At 39.1% G+C, this 18433-nt stretch overlaps 1 protein-coding gene across 1 annotated transcript; it reads right to left on the reverse strand.

The window, feature by feature from the left end:
* Window positions 1-10245: 10245 nt before the first annotated feature.
* Window positions 10246-17000, reverse strand: LOC148853973 (ubiquitin-conjugating enzyme E2-23 kDa-like). Its single transcript, XM_088982798.1, has 7 exons — window positions 16637-17000; window positions 13594-13671; window positions 13313-13392; window positions 11596-11710; window positions 11257-11309; window positions 10914-11042; window positions 10246-10648 (listed from the first exon to the last, which is right to left on the reverse strand). The coding sequence occupies exons 2-7, from the start codon at window positions 13635-13637 to the stop codon at window positions 10515-10517; spliced, it is 555 nt and encodes a 184-aa protein (XP_088838924.1). The 5' UTR covers window positions 13638-13671; window positions 16637-17000; the 3' UTR covers window positions 10246-10514.
* Window positions 17001-18433: the final 1433 nt, after the last annotated feature.

Consider the following 18433-nt stretch of genomic DNA (forward strand, 5'->3'; position numbering starts at 1 on the left):
TCTTCGATTCAACCCGCTCAAACCACCTATTTTATTAAGTTTATGGGTTGTGACTGATGGATGGCCCAATATGACGCCTGAATTTAGTTCCGTGTACGTTTGATGATAGGTATTTATTAGAAAGTTGTCTATGTCATTGTCCAATTAGTATTTTTTATTTGATTTATGTGGATAAGCGTTTATCAATTATTTTTCTCAGTTTTGAATACAAATCAAATATAAACATTTATTTAATAAATGGAATCTATAATAAATACATACTTAATACATAAAACAATGTGACAGATGTTTGGTTAAGGGTCTTTAACGGAATCAGAATGGGCTGTTCCAATTCGAATTGTTTGATTGAGCAAATTCAGAGTGATATTCTCCATTTGATAAAATGACCATTTCTTATCCGTCCCTTGGGAATGAAATTTTCATTCCTGCCACATAACAATTAATCAATGTGTTTGTAGAAGCTATGGAACAGTCTGGAAGCCTTCTATGTTGTTGGTACAACAATTAATCAGTTTTTGTCATATAAACTAGTGTCAATTTAGTATTCTCTACAAGTTCAAAACATACCTCCTAGCCAATCAGGGCAACTCTTAGGGACCATTCTCCGATTCTAATTATTTAGTTGGGTGGAACTGGAACCTCCTTATTCTTGGTGGAATGACATTTTGATGGTCATTCCCTTCTCCAATGAAAATCCATTCCATCCAATTCTGTTTTCGATTCAGATTTCAAACTGAACCAAATGGGTCCAGGGAAAAGATCATTTCAATTCCAAATGTAAACCAAACGGGCTCAATGACTTGAAATCTGGAAGGGTTTTAGTCTTCGGTTAAATATCTCCTCCCTTACTTGCATCCTGTTGGACGACATCACGACATCCACCTTTAGGACGTCCAAAAAAATTACCATAATGCCCCATCCAGCCTTGTCTAAGGCCATGAAAAACTTCATCTCATTTATTCATTTTATATATCTTAAATTTGTAGACTCTTTACTTGGATGTCAATGCATCAGGTTCGACCCAGCAAATACAATGGACCTGAATCGATTAAGGTTAGTTCTGGTTCCAAAATACGATACCAATGAATCAGTTTCGGTTTTTGATATATTGTCCCGACTATCATTACTTTAAAATTGATTTTACCCATTCCAAACTAACTCCAGACCCGATCCAAATATGTATAATATTTTCAGAACCGATCAATTAAGTTATGAGTCTAAAATTAAAGACTCTAACGGGTCTGATTCGGTTTCGATTCCTGAATATTTCTTGCCAAGCCGATTCTGGTACAAGGGATGCAAAAAATGCTGGAAAATTTAGACAGAACCTTGAGATATTAAATTTTAAACACCTCCCCTCCTCCAATTGGAAGGAAATCTAAGATCCATTTTCTACCTTTTTGGACTGAAGTGTTATAATAACTGAAACTAAGGGGGAGCAATCAAATCCTAATCTTGTAGTAGCATACCAATACAATACACAAAGAACAAGAAACCATGTTGCACCTCAAATATATCATGCTACAGTTATCAAGGAGGTTTAATATAAATACATGTATCCATTGTAGCAGACAAACCCTTGCGGAATAAGTGATGAATCAAGCTTGGTCGACTGGTGTGGTTTTTCTCACTTAAATCTTCCTTTTTTCTTAGGTTTTCTCAGCTCTTTGACTCTAATGGAGTAGAGCAAGAGGGCGGGCTAGATGATTTAACATATTGGAAACCATAACCTAGGAGCCTTTATATTTTGACCTAATAGGATCCCATTAAGGCTATATGGGCCAAAATGTGGCATCTACTCATTAAGCCCCATGCCTTCTTGTTGAAGTTTACGGGTTTTGCATAAATGAATCACTTGATTTAGCCCACTTACAAAATAACTCATCAATGCAATTGTTTCACTGAATATATAAACCCACTTAACAAAGATTAAAACCTAACATGAAGACCCAAAGATAAAATGTTAAGAATTGATAGAAAATACCTGGAATAAACCAATTGTGAGCTTTCCAAAGTAGTCACAAGGCTCGAATCATGCAAAGAAACCTCTAGAAAGAGCAAAATATCTTGGATCAAAGCTGGGGGGAAAATTAGAAATCAGATTTTTCGTCAGTTGTTGGATAAGATTCACACTAGCTAGGATCAATACTTGGAATTCAAAATTGCTCTCTTAAGCGGGTAGGACCACTCTTGTGAAATCTGTTTTACAAATTATTCCAATTTATGATATGTCCACAGCAATCTTGCCTCAGAATGTTCATTCACAGATAAAAAAGTTAACTTAAAGTTTCTAGTGAAAAGATGACAAGAAAAAAATCCAGGGGTATCTTCCAAAAACTAAAGGTGGGTTGGACATCAAAAAGAGTTTGCTAAAGAACCTGGCAATGTTCCACAAATAGATATGGGGATTAATTGCCAATCCCAATTGCTTGTGGAGCCAGATTATGAAGCAAAAGTACTTTCTACTTCACAGTATCTTTTTAGGCAAAGTGACTCATAACATTACACAATGGTGGAGGCAAGCACATAAATAGTACATCAATCACTAAATAAATGAAGCTGCCTTTTTTCTAAAAAAAAAAAATTTACCTTGTCTGAAAGCAAAAACGATAAACCCTGATAACACAGCATCCAGCCTGAGGCTGTGTTTGGAAGTGATGTAAATATTTATGTAAGTTTGGTTTTATTAGCATTTGGAAAGAGTGTTAATCAAGATCAACGTAAAATTCCACTCAGAATTCTTAATTCCACCGTACAGGCGAATGAATCCTAACCGTGGATTGATGTCAAATCCACGGGCAGGATGCGGCTTATAATGAGGTTACTAGTAGAATATGGGGGGATGTAATTTCAGAATTCTGCAATGGGCTGCAGTGTACTTTTCCGTAAAAAAATGCAAGTACGATAATCAACCTCAGTGGATCAGGCTAAAGCGGGAAGGTAATTAATACCAGGATGAAGGCACCTAGTCAACAAAGTATGTGTTTGGTTCCGTAAGTATTTATAGATGGGTGGTTTATTGCTTTAAACATTTATTTGAAAAATTAAAGGTTTTTTAATTTTATTGTTTGATTGGGCATTACTTTAAACATTTATTATTTTCACCTCAGAGTCAAACTAACACCCCATAAAGTATGTCACATAAATATTTCATTTCAAGAAATGATGGGGCATTGGAAGAAACCAAAATTTTGACATTTCCCAAAATGTCTCATTCACATGGATTTATAATTTTATCATTTATTTAATAAAATATTATAACCATACAATGGTTTCATGCACAATAAATACCAACACCTATATGGCATTAACATTGATGTGGTAGAATTTTTTCAATAAACACCCGCAAAACCAAACATAGTCAAAGTTGAGTAAAATTTGATGCAAGGGTAATTGACTTGTTGTTGGCTTTACAACACAACCTCTAGTTCTCTCACCCCCTTTATGCTGTTTGTCATGGCTGACATTTTAATAAAAGAGGATAATTAGATAGGAGTGGTTAAATGTATTACTGATTGATCAGGGGTTTAAATACAAGGATGTTAGTTTACAGGATAAGTACAATAGTTAGGATAACTCTATTTGAGGTAGAGTTAGATATGAACTATGACTCTAGAGGATAATCACCCTAGAGGATAACCATTATCAAGAGTTACAGGCCATGCAAGGATATAGGATAATCCATGCAAAGGTGACGTGAGTACGTGGGGTTCTAACTCGCCCCCTCAACCAATGTCGTGGAAGTCATGGAGAGCTTGTCACGGAGAAAGGAGAAGCGGCGAACGTGCAGAAGCTTGGTGAAGACATCTACCGTTTGATCAATAGTGAAGAGAAATTTGATCTCAAGGAGGCGACGTTGAACTTTGTCCCGAACAAAGTGATAATCTAGCTCAACATGCTTGCTGCGAGAGCGCTGAACGGGATTGGAAGCAAGGTAGGTGGCACCGATATTGTCACACCACAAGACCGGAGAGGAAGTGGGAGAGAAGCCCATTTCATGAAGGAGCATTTGAATCCAGACCAGTTTGGCTGCAAGGATGGCGAGAGACCTGTACTCTGCCTCGGTGCTAGATCTAGAGATAGTGGAATGTTTCTTGGAGGACTAGGATATTAGATTTGGCCCATAGTAAATGCAATAGCCGCCATGAGACCATCGGTTATCAAGGGACCTGACCCAATCTGAATCACTATAGCCATGAAGTTGAGTCAATGGAGAGCGACGAATATGAAGACCAAGGGTGTAGGTGTGCTTGATGTAACATAGGATACGCTTGACAACAGCCTAATGGTTAACCGTGGGCTTGGACAAAAATTGGGCCACCTTGTTCACAGAGAAAGCCAGGTCCAGTTGAGTCACGGTCAGATACTGTAGAGCACCAACAGTGCTTCGATATAACGTTGGATCATCAAAGATGTCAGAATCATCAAGGAAGAGTTTAACAAAAGCCGCCATAGGAGCGGTGCACTGTTTAACATCTATCATGTAAGTGCGATGAAGAAGGTCCAAGGCATACTTGGACTGAGAGAGAACCATGCCACCGGCGGTGGGCTAAGGTTCAAGCCCAAGAAAGAAATGAAAAGGCCCAAGGTCTCGTACGGAGAACTCAAAAGCAAGGGCCTGAATGAACTGATCAACAAGAGAGGGGCTAGAACTAGTAATGATGATATCATCAACATAAACGAGCACCAAAGTAATGTCACGAGGAGTGTGATGAATGAACAGTGAGGCATCATCCTTGGACTCAATAAGTCATGACTAACTAAAAAATTGTGCAGCCGAGTGAACCAAGCTCGTGGAGCCTGCCATAAGCTATAGAGAGAGCGACGTAATCGACAGACATGATCGGGGTAGGACGAATGCTGAAAACCGGGTAGCTGACTCATGTAGACTTCCTCGGTTAAGTAGCCATGAAGGAAAGTGTTATTGACGTCCAATTGACGAATAGACCAGGACTTGGATGTGGCGATGGAGAGAACCATCCTGATTGTGCAAAGTTTAACAACTAGGTTGAAAGTATCCGAAAAGTCAATCCCCTCTTGCTGGTGATATCCTTTGGCAACGAGACGCGCTTTGTAGCGTTCAATGATTTCATCAGTGCGACGCTTAATCTTGAATACCCATCGACATCCCACAATATTTTTGTCTTGTGGCAGAGGAACGAGGGACCGGGTTTGGTTTTGGACCAACGCAGAGAACTCGGTATTCATGGCATCACACCACTTTGGATCACGCACAGCTTGAGCGAAGGAAGTGGGCTCAATGTCAATGGTGACCGTAGTGAGAGCATACTTGGGATTCGGTTTGAAGACCCCAGATTTGGAGTGGGTCTACATTCCATGAGTAGGAATAGTAGCGGAGGTGGAGGACGCCGTCGGATCCGAACCCAAAAGTGGAAGAGGAGCGACGGTGCTGCTGGACTACATCATGGAAGACTCGAGGGAATCCACAGGAGAGTGGGCCATGGGAGAAGGCGGATGGGCTGGTGAGGAGACTACAATAGGTGGAGAGGTGATCGGGGTGGCAATAATAGGTAGCTGATGGCACGGGGCCAGAACTAGTGGCGGGTCCAATAGGGAGGGCATGTCTTGGGAGCATGAAGTCGTGCTACGTGGGGAGGAACCATCGCTGTAAGGGAAAGATGTCTCATGAAAGATAACATCATCAGAAATGTAGAGACGACCAGAAGGTTTGTGCAGGCAAAGATAACCCTTATGACGAGAGCTATAGCCGAGGAAAGTGCAGTGAAGAGTATGGAAATCAAACTTGTTGCAGTTGTAGGGATGCAGGTTGGGGTAGCAGTCACAACCAAAAACTCGGAAGTGACAGTAATTCGGGGGATGTCCAAAGAGCAGCTCGTACGAAGACTTGTGGCCAAGAAGCGGGATCGGTAAGCGGTTGATTAAGAAAACCGATGTGGCAAAGGCTTCACTCCAGAACTGGCAAGAAAGCTTGGCATTGTCGAGGAGTGTCAAACTGATATCAACAATGTGGCGGTGTTTACGCTCGACGACACCATTTTGAGCATGAGTGTGTGGACAACTGTAGCGGTGGACAATATCATGTTCCTGTAAGTAAGTATGGAAGTGACGGTATTCGCTCCCTTCATCGGTGTGTAAGATTTTGATAGGCCTATTCAGTTGTTTTTCAATCATGGTTAGGAAACGAATAAAAGTATACAATGCTTCAGATTTCGTATGCAAAGGAAAAATCCAAGTAAATCTAGTAAAAGCATCAATAAACTCAATGTAGTAACAGTGACCATTATTGGAGAGCACATGATAAGGCCCCCATAAGTCAAAACAGACAACATCTAAAGGAGTAGACACACTAATTGATGAAGGTGGATAAGGGAGACGATGTGACTTTCTACAAATGCAAGAAGAGCAAAATCCTGAGACAGACTTGGAGTCAACTGATAGGTGGTGCTGCTGAAGTACACGGTGTTGAGGATGCCCGAGACATCGATGCCAGCCGTTGATAGTAGTACGAACCTCGAGCATGGCCACAAGTCCTTTATTTGAGCTATGGGAAGAAACAGAGAGCTGATAGAGGCCATCTTTAATTGACTCGAAAAGGATTGGTGTCCCTTGAATTTTGTCCTTCACAATAAAGCCAGAATCATCAAATTCAAATAGAACATTATTGTCTTGGCAAAACTGACGAACAAATATCAGATTTTTTTGATGTCAGGTACATGAAGAATATTTTTTAAGTGCAATATACGGGAAGAGGTATGAAAAGAATTTTGTCCAATGTGTTTGAAGTCCAAACCTATCCCATTACCTACGACTATCTTGTCATTGATGTTGTAATTAGACCGAAGAGAGAGATTGCCAAGATCGGTTGTAAGGTGATTCGTAACACCGGTGTCAGGGTACCAATTGCCATTAGATGATTCTGGGGTATTGGAGGCAACAAAAGCCTTCGATGGTGGAGTACTTCCGGATGCCTAAAAGTTGAGATCGAAGCGGTGGAAGCAAGAGAGAGCCGAATGGCCAACCTTGCCGCAAACCTGGCAAGTGACCTTCGGTTGAGATGAAGTGGTGTTGTTGTAATGACCCTTACCTCTGCCACCACGTGGAGAGGGGTTGCCACCGCGACCACCCTAGTGAGAGTTGGGTTGGCGAGCTCTTGGTTTATGAACAATTGAGTTGGCAGAGAGTTGAGAGTTGGTGATAGTAAAGTGTTGGCGGTTGAGGCGGAGCTCGAACTGATGGAGTAGACTATGAAGCTCTTCGAGAGAAAGAGGGTCGTGTTTGGTGGTGATGGCGGTGACAAGTGGATCATAGTCTGGTCCCTGACCTCCCATGGTGTGAAGGATGATGTCATCGGACAAGAGACCTTGGCCGGCAACTTCAAGTGCATCCGTGTAGCCTTTGACCTGTTGGAGACAGTCACTCATTGACTTGGAGCCTTGGTGGAGATGATGAAGGTCGTTTTTAAGTTGCATGATCTTGGCTCGTGAGGGAGAGGCATATATACGAGTTAGGGTTATCCATGCATCATGAATGGTTCTGCAGCCGACTACCTGAGCAAGAGCTCCTTTAGTGAGAGTCACGAGTAACCAGCTAAGCAAAAGCTTGTCTTGGATCTGTCATGAGGTGAACACTGGGTTCACGGTTTTGACGCCTGTGGTGTCTGTCGTATCATTGAGGAACTACGGGGGACATTGGGAGCAGCCATCTAAATAGCCGAACAACCCTAATCCTTCAAGCATAGGTTGGTACTGGGCCTTTCACAATAGATAGTTGTGCTTATCTAGCTTGACGGAAATTAAATTGGCAAGATTGTTGAAGGGGGAAGAGAAAGGAGAAGAGAAAGAGGAAGGGTTGGCGGTTGTGGCTCTGATACCAAAGTAAAAGAGGATAATTAGTTAGTAGTTAAATGTATTACTGATTGATCAGGGGTTTAAATACAAGGATGTTAGTTTACAGGATAAGTACAATAGTTAGGATAACTCTATTTGAGGTAGAGTTAGATATGAACTATGACTCTGGAGGATAATCACCCTAGAGGATAACCATTATCAAGAGTTACAGGCCATGCAAGGATATAGGATAATCCATGCAAAGGTGACGTGAGTACGTGGGGTTCTAACTCGCCCCCTCAACCAATGTCGTGGAAGTCATGGAGAGCTTGTCACGAAGAAAGGAGAAGCGGCGAACGTGCAGAGGCTTGGTGAAGACATCTACCGTTTGATCAATAGTGAAGAGAAATCTGATCTCAAGGAGGCGACATTGAACTTTGTCCCGAACAAAGTGATAATTTAGCTCAACATGCTTGCTGTGAGAGCGCTGGACGGGATTGGAAGCAAGGTAGGTGGCATCGATATTGTCACACCACAAGACTAGAGAGGAAGTGGGAGAGAAGCCCATTTCACGAAGGAGCATTTGAATCCAAACTAGTTCGGCTGCAAGGATGGCGAGAGACCTATACTCTGCCTCAATGCTGGATCTAGAGATAGTGGAGTGTTTCTTGGAGGACCATGATATGGGATTTGGCCCATAGTAAATGCAATAGCTGCCATGTGACCATCGGTCATCAAGGAACCCGACCCAATACAAATCACTATAGCCATGAAGTTGAGTCGATGGAGAGCGACGAATATGAAGACCAAGGGTGTAGGTGTGCTTGATGTAACGTAGGATACGCTTGACAACATCCCAATGGTTAACCGTGGGCTTGGACATAAATTGGGCCACCTTGTTCATAGAGAAAGCCAGGTCTGGTCGAGTCATGGTCAGATACTGTAGAGCACCAACAGTGCTTTGATATAACATTGGATCATAAAAAATGTTAGAATCATTAAGGAAGAGTTTAGCAAAAGCCACCATATGAGTGGTGTTTCAATTCGATTATGTTGAATATTGAATTCAAAATTGGATTTTCGAATACCATTGGCAACCCTAAGTTCACGTTCCTTCCTCATTCTCCCTCCCATTTTGTAGAGTTTTGTTGCTTTTCCTCCACTGAACCTATCCACACATCGATGACCATACCACAACGGACAATGAGCCCAACTAGTGGCCATTAGCAACGAGAGCTTGGACAATACACTTTCTGGCCTCCTCCTCCTCCTCCTCCTCCTCTTCTCTTCTTCTTCTTCTTCTTTTTCTTCTTCTTCTTCCAAACGGTTTGTTGTTTTCTCTTTTCAACAGATCGAAGCCTTACATCGGCGGGATTCTTTACTTGAATGAAGGTGGGTCAACACCAGCAAGCTTCCTATTTCTTTTGGCTATTTGGACAACAAGGTCTGATCAGAGTCTAGCCATTGATCTGTTCAAAATAGAAAACAAGGAATACCTTCGTAAGAAGGAGGAGGAGGAGGAGGATGCCAGACAACATATCGGCACTGGAGTCTCACTGTCGATGGATGATGACTGATGGCCGATGAACAATGGCCAGTGTGGTGTGCTCGCCGATGTGTGGGGTAAGAGGATTTGGTGGAGGAGAAAAGAGAATGAGAGATAGGGTTTGAACAGAAAGGGGTTTCAATTTAGTTTTTGTCGTTTTGTGTCCAATTTAACCACACTCCAATTAATGTTCACCTACCCGTTAACGTTAGCCCATTTTTGCAAAGACAACATGGTCGTCTCTCATTGGCAGATTCACCCATCTCCGTTCACAGAACGCAGACTCGTCAAGTTCAGCACTTGCGTTTAGCACTCCAAAAATGTCCCACAGCACATCCTAAGCATGCATTGGGAACATCTCCCAATGACAAGTATGGGAGATGTTCTCAATGCACGCTGAGATGTGCGTGTGGGATATTTTTGGGGCACATTCTGTGGGGAGCAGATGTGAATCTCCAAACGAGCAAATATGTTGGTAACCTTGTTCAATTAAGCTGACATCTGGCTACCCATACCCAAAGTTCAACATACCGATAAGCATGATAAGTCAATAGAGGCGTATCAGGCAGTATCAGTAGCTTATTTTTATTTTTTTAGTTTTTTCAAATCTAGTTCAGAGGGACCGGTTTAAGATTCATCCACCCTTGAACCAATTGAAACCCAGAAACACTCCTGTAGGGGCATATCGAGAAGCCCCCAATATGATACGTATCAGCTGATCAGCCCAATATACATCGAAATTTTGAACCTTGCCCACACCTACACACAAAGGAAGATACAGCCCAATATAGCACAATAACTAGAACCCAAAAGAGGGATCATAATACTCGTGAAAATTTCTCATAAAACCGGGGATGACAACGAGAGAAGCGTGAAAAAAGGAATGACAAATGGTAGAATGAAGTTTTCAATTTAAAACATGAAACTAAATATAAATGTTTTTCTTTTAATTTACTTAAACCATCTCGTTGGTTTTTTCATGTTTAGCTTTGTTGAATTTAACTACTCGATGTTCATATGCTACCATTTATAAACTACCTAAATAAAATTTATATAAACAATTGAATATATATAGTTTTACAAATGGAGGATGGTAATAAACGGGAAATGATGGGTGGGTTCAAGCTGATGAGTGATGACAACAAGAGCGTACATACTCCTCATGGGTCTGCATGCCCTGCAACTTCATCATCACTTGACTCGCATTCCCCATCGCTAATGTCCTCATCATCACTACTCTCTTCGGTGGGAACGTTGGTAATGTTCTCCCTCTTTGCATATCGCTCACAGTACTCTGTTGCCATGAATAATATCATATGTTTTTTCACAATAAGAACCAGTGCTTTCTTTATGATGAGCAGAAGGAAATCCCGTTTTCTATAGGCTCAGTTTGGAATCAGTACAAATACAAATATGTACAGTGCAAATATATACAAAATAATACAAAATGCAAGGTTTTGCATTCCACATATTTGTATCTGTACTCCTTCCAAACTGAGCCATAAGTACTAATTTGCCCTGATGACAAATTAGGAAGATAAACTTTGAAAATTTCTTACCTTTCACTTTGTGCTCATATTGTTGTTGGTCCTTGAGCATCAATGAAGCTGCATCCCCATTTAATGGATCTGAAGGATTTGGGTAACGCAAGAGCTGTGGAAGGAAGACCTCAAAGACATTCAGCAAATCTGCATCCACAATAACCATCGTAACATAATGAAAACCTCATCATGAATAACCCAGAGTAACTCGATAACAAAATGCAATAAAGGAGTAACATGTAATACATATAAAGAAGAGCAGTATGTATTATTTATATCTGCTTGTGTGTGTGAACATGCATAGGCTTGTGGATGAATAAACACATAAATGCATCCTAAAATGGTTCAAAAGCATTTTTACCAAACATTGGACTCCAAGATTGGTTGATAACATCCAAGCATACAGAACCAGACCTGCAGTACATAATAAAACAGGAGATTGTAAGCATGGAACAACACTTTGCTTTTGGGGATTAAGGGAATTGACACTGGAAAAAAAAGCAGATGGTACTTAGTTTGAACGATCAATAAAGTAAAATGACATATAAGGGGACTTTTAAATTCCCTTGGCACTTGAATACAGGATAAGGAAGCCAAGCTACCCAATTTCTAAGTTTAAAATTTTGTCTTGATGATTAATTCTGACAAAAGAAGATATGTTAAATAATTGGCCGCGTGTGAATACATTAAATATGCTTACAGCTCATCAACGTTTGGGTGGAATATTTTGTTTAGAAATCCAATGGAAGGGGACTTGTAAGGATAAGCATCTGGCAACTCAACACGGACTTTCCACACTCCACCTTCATAAAGGCCTGCAAAGTGCAAACAACACAGTCCAATGGAACCAATTAAAGAATCTTCACATCAATAAAAAATGAGCTTAATTTGAAATCAAAATAATAAAATACATTTGAAGACGTAATCTTAAAGAAGTAGAACGGAAAAGAAAAAATCTGAACTCCTAGTGGTTCTGTGGCCTCGTAAATTGAAATCGAACAACTCTCAATGGTTTCATATTGTGGAAACAAATCTAGAATGCAGACGTTCAGCCTCAAAATTAAGGCTTATCATGGTTTGCAACATATCCAGTGGCATAATTTTTTGATGTTGGCATTCTGGATATTTAGCACCTGTTCAGCATACCACGGTAATACTGCAACCAACATACGGTACCAACAATGTTACGGGCAGTTATTAAAGGGGAGTTACTTGGCCACTTCCCATTCTGATAAAGGGGACTTATCCCCGATCATGTATTATGTAGTACATATTTTGATATACAGAAACGTTCCAGGATGTTGACTTTTATCATTGTAAAGAATAAATAAAGCTTCTTTGTCTTTTCACTACGAGTATTCCCAATTTATAAAATGTAGGACATGCCCAAGTGCATGAGATAAAATCTCGTTAACTAGATGTCAACCCATCTACAAGGCATACTTCCATCACCCTCTATGTACCAAACAGGTTGGAAAATTCATTTCCAACGATGATAAAGGGGACTTATCCCCGATCATATGTTAACCTGCCACATTTTTAGCATGAAGCAGCTTCTCTCAGACTTAAACCTGCATTCTCACACTTATTAGACCAATATTTTACCATGGCACCAACTACCCCTAGGACTCCTTAAATTACTAAAGCTAATAAATTTAAGCTTCCTGAAATAATAAAGTTGGAATTATAATAAATTTAAGCTCAAAAATATCTCTAAACTAATAAAAAAGGGAATTATAAAGTCTATGTTTCCCCAGAAATAGAAAGTGAAGACTCATACAATCTTAAATATCCCTCTTGAACCAGTAACAAAAGAAGGCAATTACCAAACGTTGGCCCCAGTTATCTTCGGCCTGTTAAACCAGTACCACAAAAACAAAAAGAAAAAAAAACTCTTAAAAATTATTTGAAATTTTGCTCACACTTAATTTTTATTGGAATCAATGATAAAAGAAAATTGATTTCATTAAATGTAAGGAGAAATGGTAGAAATTCCTAAAGCCAATGGTAATCACACTTCATATGTCCTTTGTTCCACTTGAACAAGTCAACAATTACCCCCATCTGAAAGCATGGAACAAGTTAACGACTAGCAACCATTAAACTACTAATTTGAACCACAGAACTCAGAACTAAGACCACACCATTAACATGCACAAAACTGAGAATTAGTGCTATCCTCAATCCATTGAGATTAGTCAAATTTTAAGCCAACGATGAACAAATTAATGAGATGCACTCACCAATGAATCCTTCCCCCACTAAAATGCTTAATCACCATTCCTAATTCAGAACTAGTACATAGTAACTGCAGATAACACATCCACTAAACAAACTATAATTTTTTTTTCCTTTATTTCAATGGACAAATTTATGTTTACAGTAGTAGTAGCAAGACAAAGGGAAAATCAACTTACTTTCTTTTGGACCGTGGAATTCAACATTGAATTCATTAATTCCATCATTGATTGGCTCCACAGTATAATCACTCATCATCCTGAATAACATCAGATCAATGGATCAGAAGCACCATAAAAAATAAAATGATAACATCATTAACCAAAATTCTGACCAGCTGCAGTTACACATCAAGCTAAATAGTTCTCATCTTGTCAACTGGACAGCAAGAAATAGAAACAGTACCAATAATGCAACAATTCATTCAAAATGGGATATGGAAACAAAATTTTAAACTTACAGCTTCATGACATCCATATCTCTCCTCTTACTTGGGGAAGACATTATTCTCCTTGAATATTATAGCTCAACTCCTAGCCTGGTACATGTCCAGGAGATACATTTAAATTTGCCATCATGTGATGTTTCCATTATATTAAACTATAAAAAACACTTATTAAATAAAGAAATAAAAAATAGAACATTCAATCAATAATAGCATATTGGCTAAGATCCACATATGACATCAATCATTCCAAGAATGCCAAAGAAGAAAATAAAAGGGGAAAACTCAATATCAATAAGAACACACATGCTATTAGAAACATGTCTATTTTGAAGAATGACTGAAATTTGAAATGAAGATTCAATGAGTTGACATGTGCTTATATCATTAGCCAATATATGAAATGAATTTTCATTGCCAAGTTATAAACTTATAATACCTCTTAAGAAATAGATGAAATCATTAAAAATCTGTATGCATCTATCAATGAAGAAGGAATGAGATTGTTTTCAAGAAATAAGAGGTAACCTATGACAACAACACTGAAAGGGCACTTTTAGAGTATACTTTATAGCATTAACACTTTTAACATATATAAAATGGATTTTTTTAAACAAATCATAGTATAAAAATCTGTATATATTAGACGTTTAATTAAATTGGCAAGTTATAAGTAACTAAGTATTGATAGATGATACTTTGCTCCAAAAGTTTGACACTGTAGAATGATATAAGAAATATTAAATAGGATGATTGTACCCATATGAGTCAAGGATCTTAGGAAAAAGAGAGCTATTTACCCATTTCCCCTATTTGTGCCCTTATCAATATCCATATTCGGGCATCATAGGAGACAAGACAATGCAGTCATCAACCAAAGAAAATTCAAGCATATTTTTTAGCCAAGAAACTGATAAATATTTCAATTCGGAGATCTTAAAATCTCTTTTTGCCTGGGAAAGTAGCAAAATAGAAAAGAGGAAAAATGCATATATTTTGCAATATTGGATAAAGACAAAACTATAAATCAAATGCAAAAGCGAAAGATGCCATGGAGGAAAAGGAAGAAGGGACGTCAGCTTGGCAGGAAGAAGTGGAGCCATGTATAGTCTTTTCCAACTAATCAGGTAAATGGTGAAAACAAGACTAACTTGGATGACAGACATCTGATGCAAGTTCTTAGCGGGAAGGCAATAGGATGGTTGATGACAGGGAGTTAAGTCTCTCACTGGGAAATGCAGGAAGACAGTATGATGAGAGTGATAGAGAAAGTTGAAGATAGTAAAATGGTTACACTGCTTCAATGAAAAAACAAAAAATTTTATAGCCAAAAAGGTCTTGGAGCACCAGTATTTATTCGTAAGTCATTCTTTTAATAGGCCACAAAGGGTTAGGGTTATACAATTTCTGTTCTTTTTCACATTTCAGAAAGCCAACAGTCTAGATTAAAATAAAATAATTGCTTAATCTCTATATACAAGCACTGAGAAAAGAAAAGGTTGTCCTCCTCTTCTAGGATTGAAAAACCAGCAGTACTGAAGGAATGTTTGGGTTGAAATTTGATGGAATTTTGCAGTAGAAACCTCAAGAAACCAGATCTTACTCTCTGACCATCTTAGGAAGTGTGCAAATGTCTCTACTCAGCTCTTTCTATATAAAAAAATAAATTGGACAAAATTGGAACTTTAACAATTGAGAACTTAGGGTAGATCACTACCCACAACAATGACAGGCCACAGAGTTCCCAGAAGCCCAGCCTGTCCAAACCCATAGCATCTACTTTGACTGAGCCATGCCAAATGGCTGGAGAAAAGAATGATAATAAGAAATAAGCCTTGTATAGATGTTATACACTCACTCCTTAAAAGCCCAAAACCATTTAGAGTTTGTGTTTGGACTGGGTTCTTGTGAGACCCCTCTCCTCCCATCAAACCCAACCCCCCCCCCCCCCAACAATTCTACTAAGATTATTATAAATATAACCGTTCTATTAGTTATTGTTTGTGTTTCTTCACTTTCAGAATTCATACTACAAATTGTTTCAGATATGTTAAATATAGTTCCGCAAACCCACAACAATATATTCTATATGCTCCCATAGAATTTAAGAATGGATATGGCACTGAACAGAACATATTGGTGAAACAGGATTTTATGTACCCGACCCCTTATAGTTGGGACAAGACTTAGATGATGATGATGATGTTCCTATAGAACCCTCAGTTTGCAGCTGCTTCCATTGCTTAGTCTAATTCCTCTTATATGTTATATCAAAAATTGAGTTTTATGAAGACTTTCTGGTCATCGAGAACAAAGCAAATACTTTGTCTCTACGAAGAAACGTGTTTGTAAAGAAACATTGATTTAACTCTATGATTTGGTTGTATCTTGGGGATGGATAATGCCTTAATACCTTGCACGTTTGTTTTCTGCCTAAGCATGTAAAGGTGGTATTACATACCTTTTAAGGGTTAAATTTATTTCAGTTAATCATATAAAGTTATTGAATTTTGTTTCGCAAGAAATTCAAATGCAACGTGCAATCCCAACATCCTCCATAAAATCAGTACTCTTCACAACATTTGGACACTACAGTCAAATACTTTTTATGTGGATATGAGAAAACGGGTCCAAGATAAATTTATTGAGGAATTAATTAAAATACATCCTTTACCAAAAAAAAAACTAAAATACGTTACTTATGCAGCTTAGCAACAGAAACAACAAAGGCCATTATCTATCTGCTTAACTTTCTCACCAAGCAACAGGGAAACACCACCCAAATAGTTAGACGAAGTAATTTCATCGAAAGATCATATGCCAGCAAAGATTTAATCTAACCAAATAAGCATCTTCATTAAATTAGTTCGTCCTAAGGTCTACTAAATCACAAAATCCAAACATGCAGAGATAGATAATAAATAACACAAAACTCACAACTCCTCATTCGACCAAAAGAATGAAACAAATCGAAAACAAGATAACGCAGATCTAAGAAACGCAGACACGATTTAAATTTTGAATGTTTTCGAACTAAGAATAATCGCGAGAGACTAACTGAAATGGTGGAGTAATCACTGGGGATTCCGAGCATGCTCGAACACTGGGGTTACGAGAATCAAAAGACCGATCGATTGATCGATTCAGGATGTCGAACAGTAAAGTATCCCTTTTCTCGTCGATCAAAAGGATCGCCCCAAACCTCAAAAGGAAAACAGAGACATGGAGAAAACCGAAACAACAGACTTATAATTATAGAGAAGGGAGACAGGATGTCGATGAATTGAGACGCACGTGATAAAACTAAAACCGTTTGCGTGGCATGCAACGGCAAACCCGCTTTTGGAGATCGCAGAAAGGCGCGCAGTCGCACGGCACCCGCCCTTTGCTACGGCAAAGGATTGCCGCACCGCATATGCAGCCACAGGTGCCCAAGTTTACAAGTTTTCCAGCCCACAGCCCAGTGTCGTACATGACCTGGGCCGGAACAGAAGACTTTACAAAATGGGCTGACCTCGAATGGGCTTAGGATTTACGGACTATTAAAACCAGATAGATCCGGTTTTAACTTGAGTTGATAAACCAGATAGATCCAGTTTTAACTTGAGTGTGTCCCGTTTGACGCGTCTTTTTGCGTGGGCTGTCCATATTTTAGAAGCCGACAGTGCATGTTTTCATCTTTTTCTATTTGGTTGAGAAAATATCTAACCATAAAAAATTACAGTACTGAAAAAACATGAAAAGTTCGGATTATTTTTAAAAAGCTTTAAATAGAGTTTTTTGCTTTTTTTTTTTTCAATTTATCTTTGTGTGAAAAGATCTTCTAAAAGAGACTTACCAAATGGCTCTTCTCTAAATCATCTTTTTTAGAGATCTTCTGCTCACAACTCTATTTGTAATGGGGTGGTTACGTAATCAATCACAATTCACAAGCGAATATCCTATTGTTCATGCATGGTGAGCAGAAAATCCCAAGTGGTATCAGTGACCGACATGTATAAATTATTGGCCAATGAAAGCAAGGATGGTTGGAATCAATGTTTTCGAACTGCTGTTGATTCAAACTGTCAAGCCATTTGGCCCGAGAACTGTTTAAACAATTGGTTTCATTTTATCGCAAACCTGGCCTCTAACCAAAACCCATTGAATTGGTTAAAGATCCATTGACCAAATGGTCAAACTGTCTACCCATTCAAAGGTTTTTAGCTGTTTTTATTTTAATTATTTTTTTACTTTTTTCATCAGAATGAATCATCCATTTGAACTAGACACTTGAATTATCAACACAAAAATCTATGGCCAGAACAATTCCGGTTCATGTCATTTTTTAAAACATTGGTCGGAATAATGGAAGCCTCTGATTGAGGGAGGGGATGTATAACTGTATAAGTATGGCTGCAACTTGGGCAGCCCAACCCGATCCAATCCAAGTTTTTATATGGATTGGGCTTAAGCCTTGGCCAGATCTTTGGGCATTCTAAAACTTGCACCCTGTTCACCATGCCCACGTGTCATTTTCCAAACGTGCATTGAATACTGAATTTTGATACCACCATAGGTTAAACACGACTTGGGCCTGGGTTGATAAACTCGAACTAAACAACCGGTTGCGCCAGTCCTGAACCCCAAATATGCACCTTTAGGATTAATTAATAATTAGGCCCGAGCTGACCCTCAATCCGATTCAACTCGCCCGAGTTGCACCACTGTTTAGTCTTTTTACAAGATAGCGCTCTCCCTCGTGAGAAACGTATTAATTGGATTGGGTTCTATACTTTTAGGTCAGTGGTGGTGAGTACTGATCAGTCCGAATAGTGAGAAGTGAGAAGTGAGATGGACCCTGGCCGTATCATAT

The sequence above is a fragment of the Nelumbo lutea genome, chromosome 4 (assembly GCF_056320005.1).
Source record: "Nelumbo lutea isolate HS-2025 chromosome 4, American lotus-T2T, whole genome shotgun sequence".
NCBI classification, from domain to species: domain Eukaryota; kingdom Viridiplantae; phylum Streptophyta; class Magnoliopsida; order Proteales; family Nelumbonaceae; genus Nelumbo; species Nelumbo lutea.

Excerpts from the sequence above, each read along its gene's own strand:
- LOC148853973 (XM_088982798.1), bottom strand. The coding sequence starts at position 13,637 with ATGTCTTCCCCAAGTAAGAGGAGAGATATGGATGTCATGAAGCT. Across the intron at positions 11,310-11,595 it reads CACCCAAACGTTGATGAGCT|GTCTGGTTCTGTATGCTTGG; the intron begins GTAAGCATATTT and ends TATGTACTGCAG. Across the intron at positions 11,043-11,256 it reads ATCTTGGAGTCCAATGTTTG|ATTTGCTGAATGTCTTTGAG; the intron begins GTAAAAATGCTT and ends TTGTGGATGCAG.